The sequence below is a fragment of the Bubalus kerabau genome, chromosome 12 (genome assembly GCF_029407905.1).
Source record: "Bubalus kerabau isolate K-KA32 ecotype Philippines breed swamp buffalo chromosome 12, PCC_UOA_SB_1v2, whole genome shotgun sequence".
NCBI lineage: Eukaryota > Metazoa > Chordata > Mammalia > Artiodactyla > Bovidae > Bubalus > Bubalus kerabau.
This window is the reverse complement of record NC_073635.1, coordinates 17,294,288-17,312,690: the sequence shown is the minus strand read 5'-3', so window position 1 is coordinate 17,312,690 and position 18,403 is coordinate 17,294,288. Positions and strand designations below refer to the sequence as shown.

The following is an 18,403-nucleotide window of genomic DNA, read 5'->3' as shown; positions in this document are numbered from 1 at the left end:
ACACACCAGCTATCAATTCCCAGGTTTATCTAACAGACTCTTTCCTCCCAGGAAAAAAGAAAGTACATGAAAACTCTGACTCATAGCTGGATTTCAAGAGTTGGAGCAGTGCTGATGCCATGATGCAAGCCTAGCTTATGGCCCTAATGTCCTAGGCCCTGGTGACCTTGCCAGGAACCTGCCACTCCATGCCCTAGCCCCAAACAGCGTGACAGTCCTACCGGACCTTCACAGGAGGAAAACAAACTTAACAGGGCTGGGCTTGACAGGTACTGGAGGGTGGGCCACCTGAACACTGCCACGGAAATCCAATTAGCCTTAAGGTTTTGTGGTACTTCATATGGAGCCAAGCCCCACCTAGATTTAAAAGGATTGGATAAGAAAATTCAGATTGCAAGAGGACACTGAATCAACCTTAAGGGACAAGTCATTTAACTTTTTAAAAGCCTCTATTTACCTACGATCAATGAGATAACTATTAACCATTCTCCTGTATTCACTACCGCATTTTAAAATGTTTCTAATCTTACTTTTTCTTAATTTATAAGGGTCTTTTGCCCCAGTATGCCTCAAACATAAGCATTCACATACAGGCAGTCTCCATCTCAAAACAAGTTGCCCCCCAGGTCATTCCACATTATTTCTTATTGTACATAATTCTGTTTTCTGCAGGAAGAAAAAGCACTGGAGAAAAAAAGAAGACAGAGAATGAAGAGACTCTACCACATGTGAGGCTGATGCATTTTCTCCACCCAAGTCACTATGCTAAGGACTGTTGATAACAGAGAAACCAGACACAGAACCTCTGCTCAGAGCATCCACAAAGTAAATGATAATAGGTGATTACAGATGATTGCAGGTGATGCATGCAATTCCTAGTGGCCAGGAACTACGCTTTGGAGGGCTAGAGTGGGCTGACACGTGATCTCCTTCCTGCTGAGTCTTCCTCTGGGGACACTGCCCTTGCCCCCAGGTATAAAGCTGTTTCTATGGAAAGTCCGATCTGCTCTGAGAGTCCCACCTCCTGTGGAGCAGTGCCTGCACAGGTAATACCGAATGTACAGCCAGAGCCAGCATGATGTCAGCAATCAAAGTGCTTTAAGGGGCTGACAGCATCCCACAGCAACAGGCTGTCAGTCACCTGCAGAAAGACTGGCTACTGCTGTAGAATAGGAATAGCACAGGTCTACGGCGCCAGCGCTCAGTGTCTGTCAAATTGTACGACAAGATAAATCAATTCAGTGACTGGCATGTTATATAAAGAAAATGAAAACGTATATCCTTAGGAAGACCTGTACGTACTACAACAAATACTTCAGGTTCACTTGTGTGTGAAACTGGTCAGGACATACAATGACAGCTTGGAAAACTCAACTTGGGGTAAGAGCAGCAAACGAGACCCAAGAAATGGCAAACAAAAATGAATTAAATACTTCCTTAGAAGGGCTGACCATACAGTTCACAGTCTGGACTCTCTTATTCTTGGCCCGATGGAATCCAACTATCTGAGAAAACTACTGGAAAACACCTGAAAGATTTAAAATGCAGGTGTTTAGAAAGAACACACAAAGGATCCCATCAAGTATTAAAAGACAGGAAGCCACATGCCCAAACCATAAAGATACTACTAGAAAACAAATGTTTATGCTTCTACGTTTAAGACCCTGGTGGTGCAGACAATGCATGCTGAAGAAAAGCATGCAGATGGCCCCCTGGGAATGCCACAGAGATAAACATCACATGGGCAATGTCCTAGTGTGGGTAAGCAGAATGGAATAATTTTTTAAAGCACCAGCGTATTTTATATTTAATATAACTAACACATTTAACATAATTAACACATTTAACGTTGGGTTACACTTATAACTGTGTGTGTGTCATTCGCTCAGTTATGTCTGACTCTGTGTGACCTCATGCAATGTGGCCCACCAGGCTCCTCTGTGCATGGGATTCTCTAGGCAAGAATACTGGAGTGAGTAGCCATTCCCTTCTCCAGGGGATCTTCATGTCCAAGGGATCCAACCCGGGTCTCCTGCATTGCAGGAAGATTCTTTACCATCTGAGCCACAGGGAAGCCTTGGGAAATGCTGGAATCCGTTTACTAAAATTCTCTTTTAAATCTATTAAATGTGTGCCTTTCAATAGTTAAAGTGAACATTTTTATGTTTTTGAGATAGCCAAGGAGTTAAAAAAAAAGTATCATAAATCTTTTCCAACTTCAATATGTATCTCCATGACAACACAGCTCAATGGACTTCATGGTCACTGGCATTCCTTTTATGGAAGTTCACTGAACATCTATTAGGCATCAGTCACAGTTCCACAGTAATACAAGGTAACCTGGTTCTATCAGGCTCATTTTCACCCTATATAGGAGAAAATCCTCATGACATTGGATCTGGCAATAATTTCTTCAATATTGACACCAAAATCACTGGAAACCAAAGAAAAAAATAGGTAAACTGTACTTCATCAAAATCAAAAACTTTCTTACCTCAAAGTATACTATGAGCAGAATGAAAAGGCAACCCAGGAGATGAGAGAAGACATGTCATATTCATTTATGTGCAAAGGGTTAATATTCAGAGTACATTAAAAAAAGAAAACTACAACTCAACAACAAACACAACAAACAGATTAAGAAATGGGCAAACGGACATTTCTCCAAAGAAGATACACAAGTGGCCAAACAAACACATGAAAATATGCTCAACATCCCTAATTATTCAGTCAGTTCGGTTCAGTCGGTTCAGTCGCTCAGTCGTGTCTGACTCTTTGCGACCCCATGAACTGCAGCACGCCAGGCCTCCCTGTCCATCACCAACTCCCGGAGTTCACTCAGACTCACGTCCATCGACTCAGTGATGCCATCCAGCCACCTTATCCTCTGTCGTCCCCTTCTCCTCCTGCCCCCAATCCCTCCCAGCATCAGAATCTTTTCCAGTGAGTCAACTCTTCTCATGAGGTGGCCAAAGTACTGGAGTTTCAGCTTTAGCATCATTCCTTCCAAAGAAATCCCAGGGCTGATCTCCTTCAGAATGGACTGGTTGGATCTCCTTGCAGTCCAAGGGACTCTCAAGAGTCTTCTTCAACACCACAGTTCAAAAGCATCACTTCTTCAGCGCTCAGCTTTCTCCACAGTCCAACTCTCACATCCATATATGACCACTGGAAAAACCATGGCCTTGACTAGACGGACCTTTGTTGGCAAAGTAATGTCTCTGATTTTCAATATGCTATCTAGGTTGGTCATAACTTTCCTTCCAAGGAGTAAGCGTCTTTTCATTTCATGGCTGCAGTCACCATCTGCAGTGATTTTGGAGCCCACAAAAATAAAGTCTGACACTGTTTCTACTGTTTCCCCATCTATTTCCCATGAAGTGATGGGACCAGATGCTATGACACTAATTATTAGGGAAATGCAAATCAAAACCAGAAAGTAACGCACGTTGGCAAAGATGTTGAGAAACTGGAACAATTGAGCACCCCTGGTGGGAGCAGCCACAATGGAAAACAGCACGCCAGTTCCACAGAAAGACAAAAAAAGAATCATCATATGACCCAGCAATTCTATTTCTGGATATATCCAAAGAAGTGAAAGCAGAGATTCACACAGATATTTGTACACTTGTATTCATAGCAGCATTACTCACAAGACCCAAAAGGTGGCAGCAACTCAAGCATCCAGGAACAGGTGAAAGACAAAATGTAGTGTACCTAGCTGAGGGAATATTACCCAGTCTTAAAAAGGAAGGAGATTCTGACACATGCTCCAACTTGGATGAATCTTGAAGACGCTGTGCTACGTGAAATAAGCCAGTCACAAGAAAATACTATATGATTTCACTTCCATGAGGTATTTATAGAGAAGTCAGATTTACACAAACAGAAAGTAGATGGTGATTTCTTAGGTTGGAGAGGCGGGGAGACTGGAGCGCGTGTACGAGCTTAGTTGCTCAGTCATGTCTGACTCTTTCCGACCCCATGGATTATAGGCTCCTCTGTCCGTGGAATTTTCCAGTCAAGAATACTAGAGTGGGTTGCCACTTCCTTCTCCAGGGGATCTTCCTGACCCAGGGATGGAACCCATGTCTCTTATGTCTCCTGCATTGGCAGGTGGATTCTTTACCACTGAGCTACCTGGGAAGCCGAGGAGAATGGAGCATTAGTATTTAATGGCTACAGAGGTTCAATTTTGCAAGATGAAAATAATTTTGGAGACTGGTGGCATGACAACATGAATATACCCAGCACTGCTGAGCTGTACACTTAGAATAGTTAAGATGGCAATTTTTTAATGTATTTTACCAAGTTTAAATAAATAAATATATATATATAATCTCTGGGGGCTTTGTGCACCACAATGTTACCCATAATTCTGGATGCAGAGAATAACTTTTCAAGCATCCTGAGGCAGGCCGAACCTCAGGCTTCACAGCTGCACACACTTCCTTTCCCAAAAGCCCATCCAGGAAGTTCTGAGTCTTTAATTCATTGTCTAACCAAACAGCCTCACAAAACCATTTCCTCAAAACACAGAAAAGAGCCGTTTTGTGTCTTTTCTTTTTTTTTTATTTCGGGGGTGGGAATGGGGTGTGAGACTATGAAAGAAAAAGTCCTAGGGAGGCTAAAAAGGCAGACAGCTTTTTCCCTTGAATTTTCTGAAATTGATTTCTTTTAAGAGCTGGTAGTATATCGTCCATTCAGATGCAAAAGCTTCCAAAAATATGCAACCATCTCCCTCCCCTAGACAGACAAGTTTCTGTTTTGCCTATTTTCACTCTGATTGTACACTGAACTGGGGAACCATGGCTACAAGACGACCAGAGGAAACCACCCCAGAGATGCTCAAAAGAGGCCATTTTACACATAAATATATAGTGGTGTTTCTGGAAACTGGGGAGGAAAGAAGGCACTAGATACTGACTTTGAAACTGCCTCAAAAACTGTGAAGTTGGAATTCTGTTGTGATTTTACCATACCTGTGGTCTGAACCAGCACACCAACAACTATCCACACTTACAGTGATAGACCAACTATAAAATGGTATCAAGAACCTTGCAGAGGGACTTCCCTGGTGGTCCAGTGGTTAAGAATCACCTTGCAATGCAGGGGACACGGCTTAGATCTCTGGTTGGGGAACTAAAATCCTACATGCCTCGGAGCAACTAAGTCCGAGTGCCCCAACTACTGAACCCAAGAACCTCAACTAGAGAGTCTGTGTGTGCCAATGAAAGCTCCCGCATGATGCAACGAAGATCCCGCATGATGCAACTGATATCTGACAAAGCCAAACAAATAAATAAGCTTTTCTAAATGGTCCACATCAAAAAAAAAAAAGAAGAAACTCCTCGAGGTTCCCAGAACTTTGGGTGCTGTTGATGAGGTCACATGGTTTATGATCGGACTACATTCATATAAATTTTAGAATTAACATGGCAGCAGGGGAAGGAGAGGAGCTCCTACATATACCTAATCCTCCGTATGCGTGGTAGTTCTGTTCTAGAAAAATCACCTTGAACACTGAATTACCAAACACCGAACTATTATTACCGGAGGACTCAGAAGGACTAGGCTCCTTGAATACCACATCTCTGGGCATCACATTTTAGTCAACTGATCTTGTTTTATATGTGATTTGGTTTAAAAACATCTTATCTGATATATGATGCTGATTCCTTACCACTGAACTCACAGCCAACAGCACTATTTTGGAGTACAGATTTGGGGACCATAAATAAATCTCAGCAAGCAGGAGAAATCACAAAGAGAATCCTTGAATAAGGAGCATCCACTATTTAGCCAGGCTTCCTGGTGGCTCACTGGCAAAGAATCCACCTGCCAGTGTAGATGAGGATTTGATCTCCCCTAGGTCGGGAAGATCCCCTGGAGCAGAAAATGGCAACCCACTTCAGTGTTCCTGCCTGGAGAATCCCCATGGACAGAGAAGCCTGGCTGGCTACAGTCCATGGGGTCGCAAGAAGAGCCGGACACAGCTGAGCAACTGAACAACAATAACAACTGTATCAGCCAACTTAGGAACGTTCCTAGACTTCTGGTGATAAATACAAAGTCTTTCAACATATTAATGGTGGCCCTTTTAAAAGTCATTTGAAAAAAAAAAAGTCATTTGAACGACTTCCCTTGTAGTTCAGTGGCTAAGACTCTGGACTCCCAGTGGAGAGGGCCTGGGATTCAATCCCTGGTCTGGGAACCAGGTCCCACATGCCGCGACTAAGTTGGCATGCAGAAACTAGAGACCCCACATGCTGCAACTAAGACCCGGCACAGCCAAACAGATAAATAAATATATTTGAAAGTCACCTGAAAATTCAGGTGTTCTGACCTGCATATACGTCACACACGTGACTGCCTGCCAGAGGCAGTGACAATGCTCCCCTGGCTCCCTCAAGTTCAGCAGGCCAAGCAAAGCACCGAGCACTGGACTTTAACAGTCTGCCCACCAGCATCTACCGCCACCACGTCTGAGGGACTCTGATCCAATCACCAGCCGCCCGTCTGCCCACAACGGGATTTCCCACCGTCTCCAGCAGGCACACCCTCAAAATCACTCCCTTTGTCTATTCATGCTTCAAAGTTTCCTCTGAAAATAACTCCCAGTTAGAATTCGCTGGCGTTCTTTCACACTCCAACAAAGATATCTCTGTTGTTTGGGATATTTCATTTCCATACATATGCTTAAGATAAAACTCAAGATTAAAAGATGCCCAGTTTTTTCCTATTTACTCTTCACAGCCACACCACGTGTCTTCCATTAAAAAAAAATGGAAATCTACAACAGACAGAACTAATTCAGGCTCCTTGCGAAATAACACGCGATTTTTTATCTCTCCAAAGTAATGACTCTAAACTGAGCATCGTCGTACCAGACTGCACCAAACTGTGCTGCCTCTGAGGTTGAAAATTTTCAGGGGGCATAAGACAGGGTCACGGTATTTCTTCAGAGCTGCAGGTAAAGTATAAAATTCACCAGCCCAATAAATCTAAGAACTCAAGACTTTCTTCAGAAAAGAAACCCATGCTTCTGTCTCAACCCCTGGGCTTCCCTTGTGGCTCAGCTGGTAAAGAATCTGCCTGCAATGTGGGAGACCTGGTTCGATCCCTAGGTTGGGAAGATCCCCTGGAGAAGGGAAAGGCTACCCACTCCAGTATTCTGGCCTGGAGAATGGGTCACCGAGACAACTGAGCAACTTTCACTTTCACTTCAATACCCCCGCCCCCATCACCACCATTCAGTTCTCAGCTCCGCCCCCTTCCAGTCACACTAAAAAAGGAAGCCCGGGTCTCCAAAACTTCCGCTTTTTAAAAAATCTCAAAACCCGTTACTTCTTTAAAGTCTTTTCTTCAAACAAAATTCACCTTCATTCTATTCCTGTGGAATCTAATAAATCATTGGTCAGGAGAAGATGAAGTCTCTCAAAAAGCCTAGAAGGAGAAAATGACATCCTGTTTCCAATAGTCAACAATTTGACACACCTCACGGGAGAAGTTATGCTGGTTTTTACAGTCTTTTCTAAAGTTGTTTAAAGACTTTTTCACATCACAACTAGAAAATCTTTTTTAAACTTTTTATTTTATACTGGAGTAAAGCAGTAAAGCAGACAACGTTGTGCCAGTTTCAGGTGGACAGGAAGGGACTCAGCCATACACAGACACGTTTCCATTCTCCCCCAAACCTCCCATCCAGGCTGCCACTGCGCAGAGCTCCCTGTGCTGCACAGTAGGTCCCTGTTGATTATCCACTTTAAAAAAGCTTTTGACGTGTACACCTGTGACGGATTCATGTTGATGTATGGCAAAACCAATACAATATTGTAAAGTAAAAAAATATATAAATAAAAAATTAAATTATTAAATTAAATTAAAAAAATAATAAAAATATGGAGAAGGAAATGGCAACCCACTCCAGTACCCTTGCTTGGGAAATCCCATGGGGAGTCTAGTGTGCAACCGTCCATGGAGTACAACAGGGCTGGACACGGCTTAGCGACTAAAAAACAAATGGCAGTTCTAGCCAATGTGTGAGAACAAACACTTGTAAGGAATTGGGGGTTGGGGCTGAAACCAACATCCTGTTGTTTACAGATGTGAATGTTATTTGGAAAAACCAAAATAAACTGCAAGCAAATATTTGGGAAAAAAAAAAAATAATAATAATAATAAAAATAAAAAAGCTTTTGAGCATTAAAATGATGACTTACTATTTTAAAGACATGCTTATTCTTACTTTCCCACCTTTAACATCCCCTTTCCTACATAAAATATTCAAAGAAAAAATGCTGAGCCATAGTTTAGCTTTCACGATTTTGCCCATCACCAGCAAAATTCTGCGTCTGGATCAACCAGTATGTGCCTAGGGCTTTTCCTGTTCTTTTTGTTTCCTTGAGTCAATTCCTGTCAGGTCCAAACACTCCAGAAATAGAGAATGTGGACATAGGAATTCACCTTGAGTCATAGCAGGAACCCCGCTTTCTCTCCTGAGTTCACCAATAAAAACAAACGAAATCTGAAATTACATCTCAAGCAAAAAGGTAGGTGGAAGTTTCAAGCGCACACGTGGCTTCGGCACCAGCTGGGGATGTTCAGGCAGAACGGATGTCAGTAATAAACCTCAGAGAACAACAAGGGCTGGTTTGTAGCCATCCCGTGTCCTAGGTGAAAATGCTGACTCGAATCGAAAAGCGGATCCCAGTTGCTTCCTACCTAATCCGCGTGTGCAATGTGGAGACAGACACAACCTGGACCAGAGTCCAAATGGGATGGAGACACAAAGCGGGTCTTTCGAGAGGGAGTGAGCGTGTTACACAACTGGGGGCAGCCTTGCAGGCAGCACAATCATGCGGAAAGCTACGGCTCCTCCTCACAGCTGGTACCAGGCCCAGTCATCCTCTTCGCTCCCCAGAGAAAACGTGTTCCGTTCACTCCCATCTGCCATAAGGGAATATGGTTATATGGTTCTTATGGAGGCTGGGGGAGTTGAGAGAACACAACTAGAAAAGATCAGAGAAGGTATATTAAACCTACAGTGAACTGGGTTGGGGGGGTGGGGGGCGGCAAACCCAAAAATAATCATCATGAAGACTGTAATTAAATGAAGACTACAAGTTTAGAATAAGGTTGGGAGAAAACTCAGAAACTGCACAGCTGGAGAAGTTAATGCAGCAGTACTGAGAACAGTATGAATGGGACTCAGATAAAATCTGTTCATGAGACTTTCTTGCCCACTGTGGACTGGGTGGCCACAGAACCTGGAGGCAAACAGGTTTTCCGAAATGACACTCTTGTTATTTGATCTCATTACAGTCTTCACGTTTCAGACAAGATATGTTTTATTTCTAAAAGATGCCAACTTGAAAGTAGGGCTGTCTTTTTTAGAATGTGCAGCCGCATGATTTGGTGACTTTATTATTCATCAAAGCTAAGGGAAGCAGTCACTTATGAAGTCCTATGGACTAATTCAGTCAACTTGAGAAACGTGAAATATTAAATTCTCCTGTAATCTCTGCTGGAAGTCAGCTCTCCCTCTACCTGGCCCATGGCCCTAAGCATTCTCAGCCTCAAGGAGAGAGCACGATAGTGGCTTTAAACCAAAGGGTCTTTACTTCTCTGGGGAGATTTTTTAAAAATCACTTGCTATTCCATTAGGATCCCTTCACTAAATTTTTCTCTGGGTAAGCAGCACGCGTCAGATAACAAGAGTCCCATACTCATCCTATGATTTTCTTAAAAGCCTCATCCGTAAATATACTTCTTGAACAATTCCCTATTAGCTTGGAAATTTACGACATCCTGTGCTTATTTTGCTTAACTGCTAAATGCAGACTTTCCACTTTTTTCCCTGAAATGAAGGAGGGGTCCAGTGCCAAACAGTAAGACTATACAGGCAAGAAAGGAAAGATGGTGAATGTCTTGACTTGCTTCCTGGAGTCAGACTGCCTAGGTTTAAATGACAACGCCGCCACTTGCTGGCTGTGTGATCTTGGTCAGGTTAATTAACTCTCTGTGCTTCCGTGAAGATACTAATAGCCACGACCTCACAGGACTCCTGTGAGAATTAAATGGGTAAACTAAATATGTAAAACATTTACAACTGTTCCTGTCATATGGTAAATACTAGAAGCGGGTTAGATAATGATGATGATCTTGGCATTCCAAATTCTATATCATTTGAAGTTATACTACTTAATTCATAATATCTTTATATTTTACCATGTCAAATTAAAATTAGCTTTATGCAGGCATATCTCTAGGAGACATGTGGGGTTCAATTCCAGACCAGTACAATAAAGCATATACCACAAAAGTCACGAGTTTTTTGTCTTCCCAGTGCACACAAAAATTATGTTTATTCTATCCTGTAGTCTATTAAGTGTGAAATAGCATTGTCTTAAAAATGTGCATAACTTAATTAAAAATAATTTATTGCTAAAAAATGATAACCATTATCTGAGACTTCAGTGAGTAAGAACCTTTTTGCAATAGTAACATCAAAGATCACTGATCACCATAACAAACATAATAATAACGAAAGTTTTAAATACAGTGAGAATTACCAAAATGTGACACAAAAACACAAAGGAACAAATGCTAAAAATGTGCTCATAGACTTTTCTCGAAGCAGGGTTGCCACAAACCTTCAATCTGTAAATAAATCAAAAGCAATAACATGAGGTATGTGCAATAATAGATGATAAAAATACCTAATCATTATGGTGAGCCAACTGAACCAAAACTACGACAATAAACAAGTACAAAATCAGAGCAAGGTGAGTTTACATTTCAAAAAGGCAGGAGTAGAAGCTGATAGGGGTTAGGAGTGATATATGGTTTCCCAAGGAAATCCCATGCTTCCCTGGTGGTTCAGATGGTAAAGAATCCGCCTGCAACTCAGGAGACCTCGGTTCGATCCCTGGGTTGGGAAGATCCCCTGGAGGAGGGCATGACGACCCACTCCAGTATTCTTGCCTGGAGAATCCCCATGGACAGAGGAGCCTGGCGGGCTACAGTCCATAGGGTCGCAAAGAGTCGGACATGACTGAGCCACTAAGCACAACAAGGAAATCCCATGCTCCCTAGACTTGATTCGGTGGCAGCACCGGCCTGACCTCAGGGCCTCACCAGCTACAGAATGGTCCCCACCAGGGTCATGTTCCTGGCAGGGCAGCAGGCCTCAGGGGCCCCCTGCAAAAGCACAGGTGTGCCCACTGGTTGACAAGGCAGCACCAGAAAAACTAGCCATCTGGATCAACCGGCAGAACCAACTTCTTCAGAACACGGCCTCACTTATCTGAGGTTATGCTTAATTCAGACCACAATAATGATTCACCAAAGTCACGTTGGTTTCTCCTGGCTCTAAGATCCAGCAACTCTCTGGGCAGACTTTTCATTTCTGCCTTTCTATTTTGAGCATGACCTAGTCAGCTACCAAGTACTGAGATTCCCAGAAATGTTTGAAGAATGGCATCTTCCACTTAACTGCATCTGTCTCATCAAATTCAGGTCTTAGGAGAATGAAAAAATAAGTAAATAAAGCAAACCCCTAAAGTAAAGTAAACCCCTAAAGGAAAAACAAACATTGCTGTTTCAATTCTCATTGAAAAAGTGTTTGAAAATACATTGATAAACTTTCATATTACATAAATGGAAGTCCAGAACATTGTTTAATTTTTCTAATGACTTGAATTCTAAATAAACTTTCTGAGGCTTTTAAGAGAGCTATAAATATAGAGTTAGCAATTCAGAGAAGGATGACAGTATTTCCAATTTGGAAGGAAACAAGAAAGGCTATTTGGGGGCACAAGTCTCAAAAAGGACTAGGGACTCTGAGGAGATGGCAACTGGAGGCAGGTTAGGGGTTAGGGATCAGAAGTTAGAGTTAGCCTTAGGATGGTGGGGCAGGGGGCTGAGGGCACAAGAACTCAAGTGATGAGGGAACTTCAGGTGGAGAAAAGACACAGACTTATGGAAGCCAGAACTCCAGCATCGTGTTCAGCACAACTGGTCCAATGCAAGCAGGAAGGGGAGTCTGAGTTTCGAAAAGCTGAATAGGGCCAGATCACAGGGAGCCTCAGAGGACCCACCAAGGAGTTTGAACTTTAGCCCACATGCAGGAGGGAGTCACCAAAGGTTCTCCAGCTCTAAGACCAGGGATTGGGAAGAGGAAGGATGCAATCGAATGAGTGGTTTTAAATAATAAAACTGACAAATGTCAATAGAGAGTAATGTTAAGTACCGTTGTAGCATACTTGCTCAATGCTTGATGTACTCTAACAATTTAATCTCATTTTATAGATAAGAAAATGAGACTTTGAGGATTAAAATATCCAGATCATAGTGACTTCAGAGTCCTGCACTGACTGTCACAGGGAACCCTCATGTCCCTGTGGAGGGCACAGTATCCCTCAAGGTACAGAGCAAGTAACAGAGCTCTTCCCTCCCGTGTCCTGCCTATTCTGAACTGGAAGGGTAAATCCAGGAATGAAAGAGATAGAACGACAAAGTGCCATGGACCACCGGGACACATCGCAGGCATCACATTTTCAACTCCCTACGTGATTAACTGGTGGCTGAGTCTCTAAAGAATCCGCCTGCAATGCAGGAGACCCAGGTTCAATCCCGGGGTCAGGAAGATCCCTCAGAGGAAAATATTCTTGCCTGGAAAATCCCATGGACAGAGGAACCTGGCAGGCTACAGTCCATGCAGTCGCAAAGAGTCAGACGTGACTTAGTGACTAAACCACCATCGCCAAGTGATTAACTGAGGACACAATCTCCCTAAAACTGCTGCCTCTGAGCTGTGGCTCACTCTGAAACAGAAACACTCCTGTTTATAATATAAATTAGCAACCCCAAATCAGGAGACCTTCATTCTCCATTTATGTGAGGCTTTGACGAAATCGATGATACTCTTTAAAAATTTATCCAACAAAAAATTAAAAAAAAAAATTTTAGATACCAAAAAGAAAACGTCCATCCAATGGGTGCACACCGGTTGAAAGTTTTGAGCGGCCTCATCATTGCGCCGCTGCGTTCAAAACAAGGACTGAGCCACGAACAGCCCGGCTGGGTGGGAACTGTGCCTATTCTGACAGTTTTTAAAACAAGAGTCTATTTTTGATTCAAATACCACAAGATGCTGGGGAAGCCTTGAAAATCAGGGACATTTTCCCCCCAATTCTATCCAAAGTTCAAGAAGGACTCCACGGAGAAGACTTATGCTACCAACAGATGACTGAACTCCTCTAATCTCTCAAATTATCAATATTATTTTCCTTGACGTTAGCCTAATGATTGAATGGAAAATACAAGTATTCTTAGAGAAGAAAAAGTGCAATAAAAGAAGACAACCCAGGCTGCAGTCCCCTGTGCGCCTTCATTTTTTTCAAAGAACATTTGCTTTCAAATTCTTACCTGAGAACAGGAATTAATATATTTCTTGCCTAAAGGGAAAGGTCTTGCCCTGCTGGTTTTCTCTGGCCCCGTTCAGCTCTAAGAACTCAATTTTTTATATACATATATTATACACTTGCTAATTTATAAGAAGGAAATGAAATGGCTTTGTGACTTCATACTTAAGAAACAGACATTGAAGCAAAAATTCCAAATGAAAACTTGTAAAATGAGCTTTGCTTAGTTGTCCACTGATTAACACACATCAGCATAAAGAATGAAACTACTAATCTTAATTCTGAATTTCACTTATGATAAATATATGCTAAATTTCCTGTACATTCCCTCTTAGAACCACGCATCCAAATGAATCCAAAGAGCATGCTTCTAAGGACTCAAATTTAATTAGGTTTGGGAGACTAAGAACTCTGTAATATCCTGACTCCCTTCTTAACTGCCTTCTAGAACCTGGGGCCTAGCCTGGAGCCCTCGCTGAGAAAACAATATTTCAAAGTGAAAGCCGAAAGCCACCTTTCCTATTGATCAAGTGCACATTCAGATAAGTCTTCCTTCGAATTTGATTAAAGTATCCATTTCATTATGCCTCTCCAGAAGGGAGGTCACGATGAAATCATCATAACCCTACTGGAATCATTTCCATCCCAACAAATTAGATATTAATGAAGGTTTATTCTTACAACTGAAAAAAAAAAGGAACCAATTCATTATGAAAATGAATAGCACACATGCATGCTTATCAGCGGCCCATAAAATAAACATTTTCATATGAAAACTGTGTTTTTAGATCCTAAAATTATTTCCAGCCTTTGGCCTGTAGCCACAGCAACTCAGTAGCTTTGCCATTTATAGCAAAGCTTAGGCTGAGTTTCAGGGCACACAGAAAAGGGCACTTACTTGACATTTTAAGGCCATAGAGCCAATCGGACTGTCCATGCAGGAAGGAGCTTTGTCCAAACAGGGCAAGTGAAAGTTAAGTCCACATGTTTTCACAGCTACAGCTGGCAGAGCATTGACAGAAAATAAAAGGCCACAGGCAACAGAAAACTCTGTTCTGAGAAGACACACATCAACTCCTGAAAGCTAGCACATCCACTGATAAACACATCTACTTATCACTTCACGTGGGAGCAACCGGAGACTAGAAACATATATATTACCTCTCAATGAAGCCATTATTCTCCATCCTACTCAACAGCACAGGGGACTGGGTATATGAGGGAAACTTACTCTGAACAGACAACCTTAGCGTTTTCTTAATCTCCTCCATGCATGCCAGCCTGCTAAGTCGCTTCAGTCATTTCCGACTCTGTGCGACCCCATGGACTATATCCTGCCAGGCTCCTCTGTCCATGGATTCTTCAGGCAAGAAAGCTGGAGTGGGTTGTCATGCTCTCCTCCAGGGGATCTTCCCAACCCAGGGACTGAACCCAAGTCTCTTACATCTCCTGCATTGGCGGGAGGGTTCTTTACCACTAGTGCCCCCTGGGAAGCCCCTAATCACTTCCCTACCCCCAAAAAAGAGTAAAAGAAATAATAACCTTCAACCTTTTCCCAGTTTGCACGAAATATGGGGGCGAGGGAAAACTGAATGGGCCTCAGGGAAACAATCCATCAGACGCATACTCAGGGTGGAACGTTCTCCACAGCAAGTGGCCTGGTCTCTTTTAAAAAAGGCAGTGTCATAGAAAAAAAATATGAGCTTTTCTAGACTAGAAAAAATAAGGCCTTAGAGCCATACCACTGCAATGCAAGAACACTGACTGGATCTTAGTTCACAGAAAAAATAAACAATCATAAAAGACATTCCGGAAACAATTGGGGGAGAGGGGTGTGAATATGGATTGGCTATCGAGAATCATGAGACAATTATGGTTAATTTTCAGATTTTGAAATATTACCGTGGTTATGTAGGAGAATGTCCTTATTTTTAGAAGATAGATACTTAAGAACGTAGGGGGTGAGTATCATAATGTTCACCTACCCGTTTGCCTCAAATTGTTAAGCAAAAAATATGCATATATGTATACATTCACACACACACAAACACACACACATACACACAGAGATAAAGCAAATACAGCATAATGGTTAACAATTAAGAAACCTAGGCATGTTCAATGTATGTTCAATGTACTATTTTTTCTATTTCTCTATGTTTGACATATTTTGTAATAAAAATCTAGGGGGGCCAGGAGTAGGGAAAATGCTGCTAAGACCTTAAATATGTGAAAAGAAAGTTAATCTATCTCTGAGGAAACTCAGAAGAAATAACAAGGAAACATGTATTACTTACCATGTAACTACCAAAAACATTTAATCAGGCTAATAGGTAACTTATTTATCTCTGAAAGTTGCTACCACTTTCAGTATCTACCACTTTCATCTACTATAAGCAATCCCAGATTTACTATGTACATAAAAAACATTTCATGACTGCAGATGGTAGTGAAACTGTATGGTTCTGGTTTTCACGCTTTCATACACAGCATGTTGTAAATGTGAATTACTTCAAGACAACTCAGCCAGGAAAGATCAAATAATTCGGCATTTACAATTCTAACAGAGATATATGACTAGATTTACCCGAAAGAGAAAAACACAGCCTCAAGTTTGCACATTCCTTTAATTTCCTCATATCAAATTATACTTAAATATCCACATAGCACTAATAATTACAGCCCCACCAATTCTTAACTACTCAGTGGTACTAAAATTGAAACAGAAATGCTAAGATTAATTTCAGCAATTGACATAGGGAAGGAAGTGAGTGAAGTGAAGTGAAAGTCATTCAGTCACATCTGACTCTTTGCGACCCCATGGACTATATACCATCCATGGAATTCTCCAGGCCAGAATACTAGAGATGGGTAACCTTTCCCTTCTTCAGGGGATTTTCCCAACTCAGGGATCAAACCCAGGTCTCCCACACTGCAGGCAGATTCTTTACCAGCTGAGGTACCAAGGAAGCCCAAGAATACTGGAGTGGGTAGCCTATCCCTTCTCCAGAGGATCTTCCCAATCCAGGAATCGAACTGGGGACTCCTGCATTGCAGGCAGATTGTTTATCAACTGAGCAATCAGGGAAGCCCGTATAGGGAAGGAGAGCGATTATTAATTTCATACACAATGCCTAATAATGAAAGTGATATATATATTTTTTACTGTTTCTCACAGCTCTCTGATCTGTGCTAAGGTTATATAGTTTTGAGTCTTTATTATCACAGACATTAAAAATAAGGCAGATTTGTTTCAACTTTTAACCGACAAAACCAGTGTCATTTATTGAAACTCACCACAAAAGACTGCTATAAAACAATGACAATAACGATGCACTCCTCTAAAATGTGTCTCTGTGCCGTGCTGCGCGTAGTCGCTCAGCCGTGTCTGACTCTTTGCAATCCCACGGACTGCAGCCCACCAGGCTCCTCTGTCCATGAGGATTCTCCAGGCCAGAATACTGGAGTGGGTAGCCATGCCCTCCTCCAGGGGATCTTTCCGACCCAGGAATCGAACGAACTCCCGTATTGCAAGCAGACTCTTTACCATCTGAGCCACCAGGGAAGCCCAAAATTTGTCTCTAATTCCCAACTAATCAAAACTACCAAAGAAAACACATACTAAGAGGTCCATTCACAAGCTGAGGACAACCTAAAATTGAGCTTCAGTGAAATACTTTCTCTCGGGCACCCATAATGTGCTCCCACTCCCTTATTTTCTTCCGATCCTTCTTCTTAAATGTCTTTAACATACTGTAAGTTTATTAAAAGTGTCCTGAAAGGCTGTCTAATCTGCTTTAATCCATCAATGCCAGAAATCCCTTGCCAGCCTCAACACGTTTTTCACTTAATCAGCATTACAACCTGCACATTCTATGAGCAGTGCAACTTATCTGGCTCTTGTGAAGGCACAGGGCAAACTTGAGGATGGGGTTTCATTTCAAGGAATTACCATTCCACTGACTAAAGGAAGTGGGGTACACAGAGCCAAGGACTGAGTTGTTGCTGAAGACCAAACTTCCACTTCTCTCTTGCTGTTCAGTCGATAAGTTATGTCCAGCTCTTTGCAATCTCATGGACTGCAGCACGCCAGGCTTCCCTGTCCTTCACTATCTCCTGGAGTTTGTTCAAACGCATGTCCACTGAGTCGGTGATGCCATCGTACCATCTCATCCTCTGTCCCCACTGCTCCTCCTGCCTCCAACCCCTCCCAGCATGAGGCAAAGTGATGCCTCTGCTTTTCAATACACTGGTCTGTCACTCCTCCCGACAATCAGGCCAACTGGAGATCCGAAGCTTCACCTTCAGCAGGCAGCTTCCTCAGGGTGCTGTGGTTCGAACATTTACGACTTAAGAAATTCGGATGGGTAAAGGAAGGCCTGCATTTGCAAGCCTCTTCCAGGATCCGTCATGAGCTGTTTAATTCTCAGTAAGCCACATGACATCCCAAGGATCTCAGCTGGAAGCCACTACTGACGTCATTTAATGGCCAACTCCTCATCTTCCTGATAAAGAAACAGATCCAGTGAGAGCCAGAGTCCCTCTGCTGAAGCTGAGACAAACCACGTTATACACAACATCCAAGAGAGACCCAAGGTTTCTTCTTGGGAAGATTCAAAGTTAGGAAAACCTGCTCAAGACAACACAATATGGAAAGAACTATCCTGACCGCCAGCACTTACTCCTACAACTCCTACAGCTGTAATATAATTCCCGAGTCCCCAGGGAGGGACTCAATCAAAGCTGGCCAAATGAAGAAACAGATGAACAGAGTTCTCCCCGGCCTTTGCTGGAGCTGTCCTTGGCTGCTGACCACATGCGACCGGTGACCTTGGGCCCTGTGTGTGGCCCTTCCTCAGACCTTCCTGGGCAACAATTACAAGGTTGAGTCTAGCAAAATGTGTCATCTCTGTGGTCATACCCACTGATCTTTCCCTCTGTCTGTCATTCTGTCCTCCCATCTCTGTTTTTGCGAC

General features: G+C 42.5%; 1 protein-coding gene across 4 annotated transcripts in view; it reads right to left on the bottom strand.

Moving 5' to 3' along the window:
* LRCH1 (leucine rich repeats and calponin homology domain containing 1) overlaps positions 1-18,403 on the bottom strand; it is a 218,975-nt gene that overhangs the window by 157,731 nt on the left and 42,841 nt on the right. The window contains exon 1 of one of the 4 annotated variants that reach the window (XM_055542073.1): positions 6,347-7,745. The exons of 2 other annotated variants lie outside the window; for them this stretch is intronic. In XM_055542073.1, coding sequence (XP_055398048.1) covers positions 6,347-6,470 — 124 coding nt within the window. In that variant the 5' untranslated portion in view covers positions 6,471-7,745. Of the gene's footprint in view, positions 1-6,324; positions 7,746-18,403 lie in introns of those variants that run through there. One more of the 4 variants, XM_055542074.1, reaches the window with a different exon arrangement.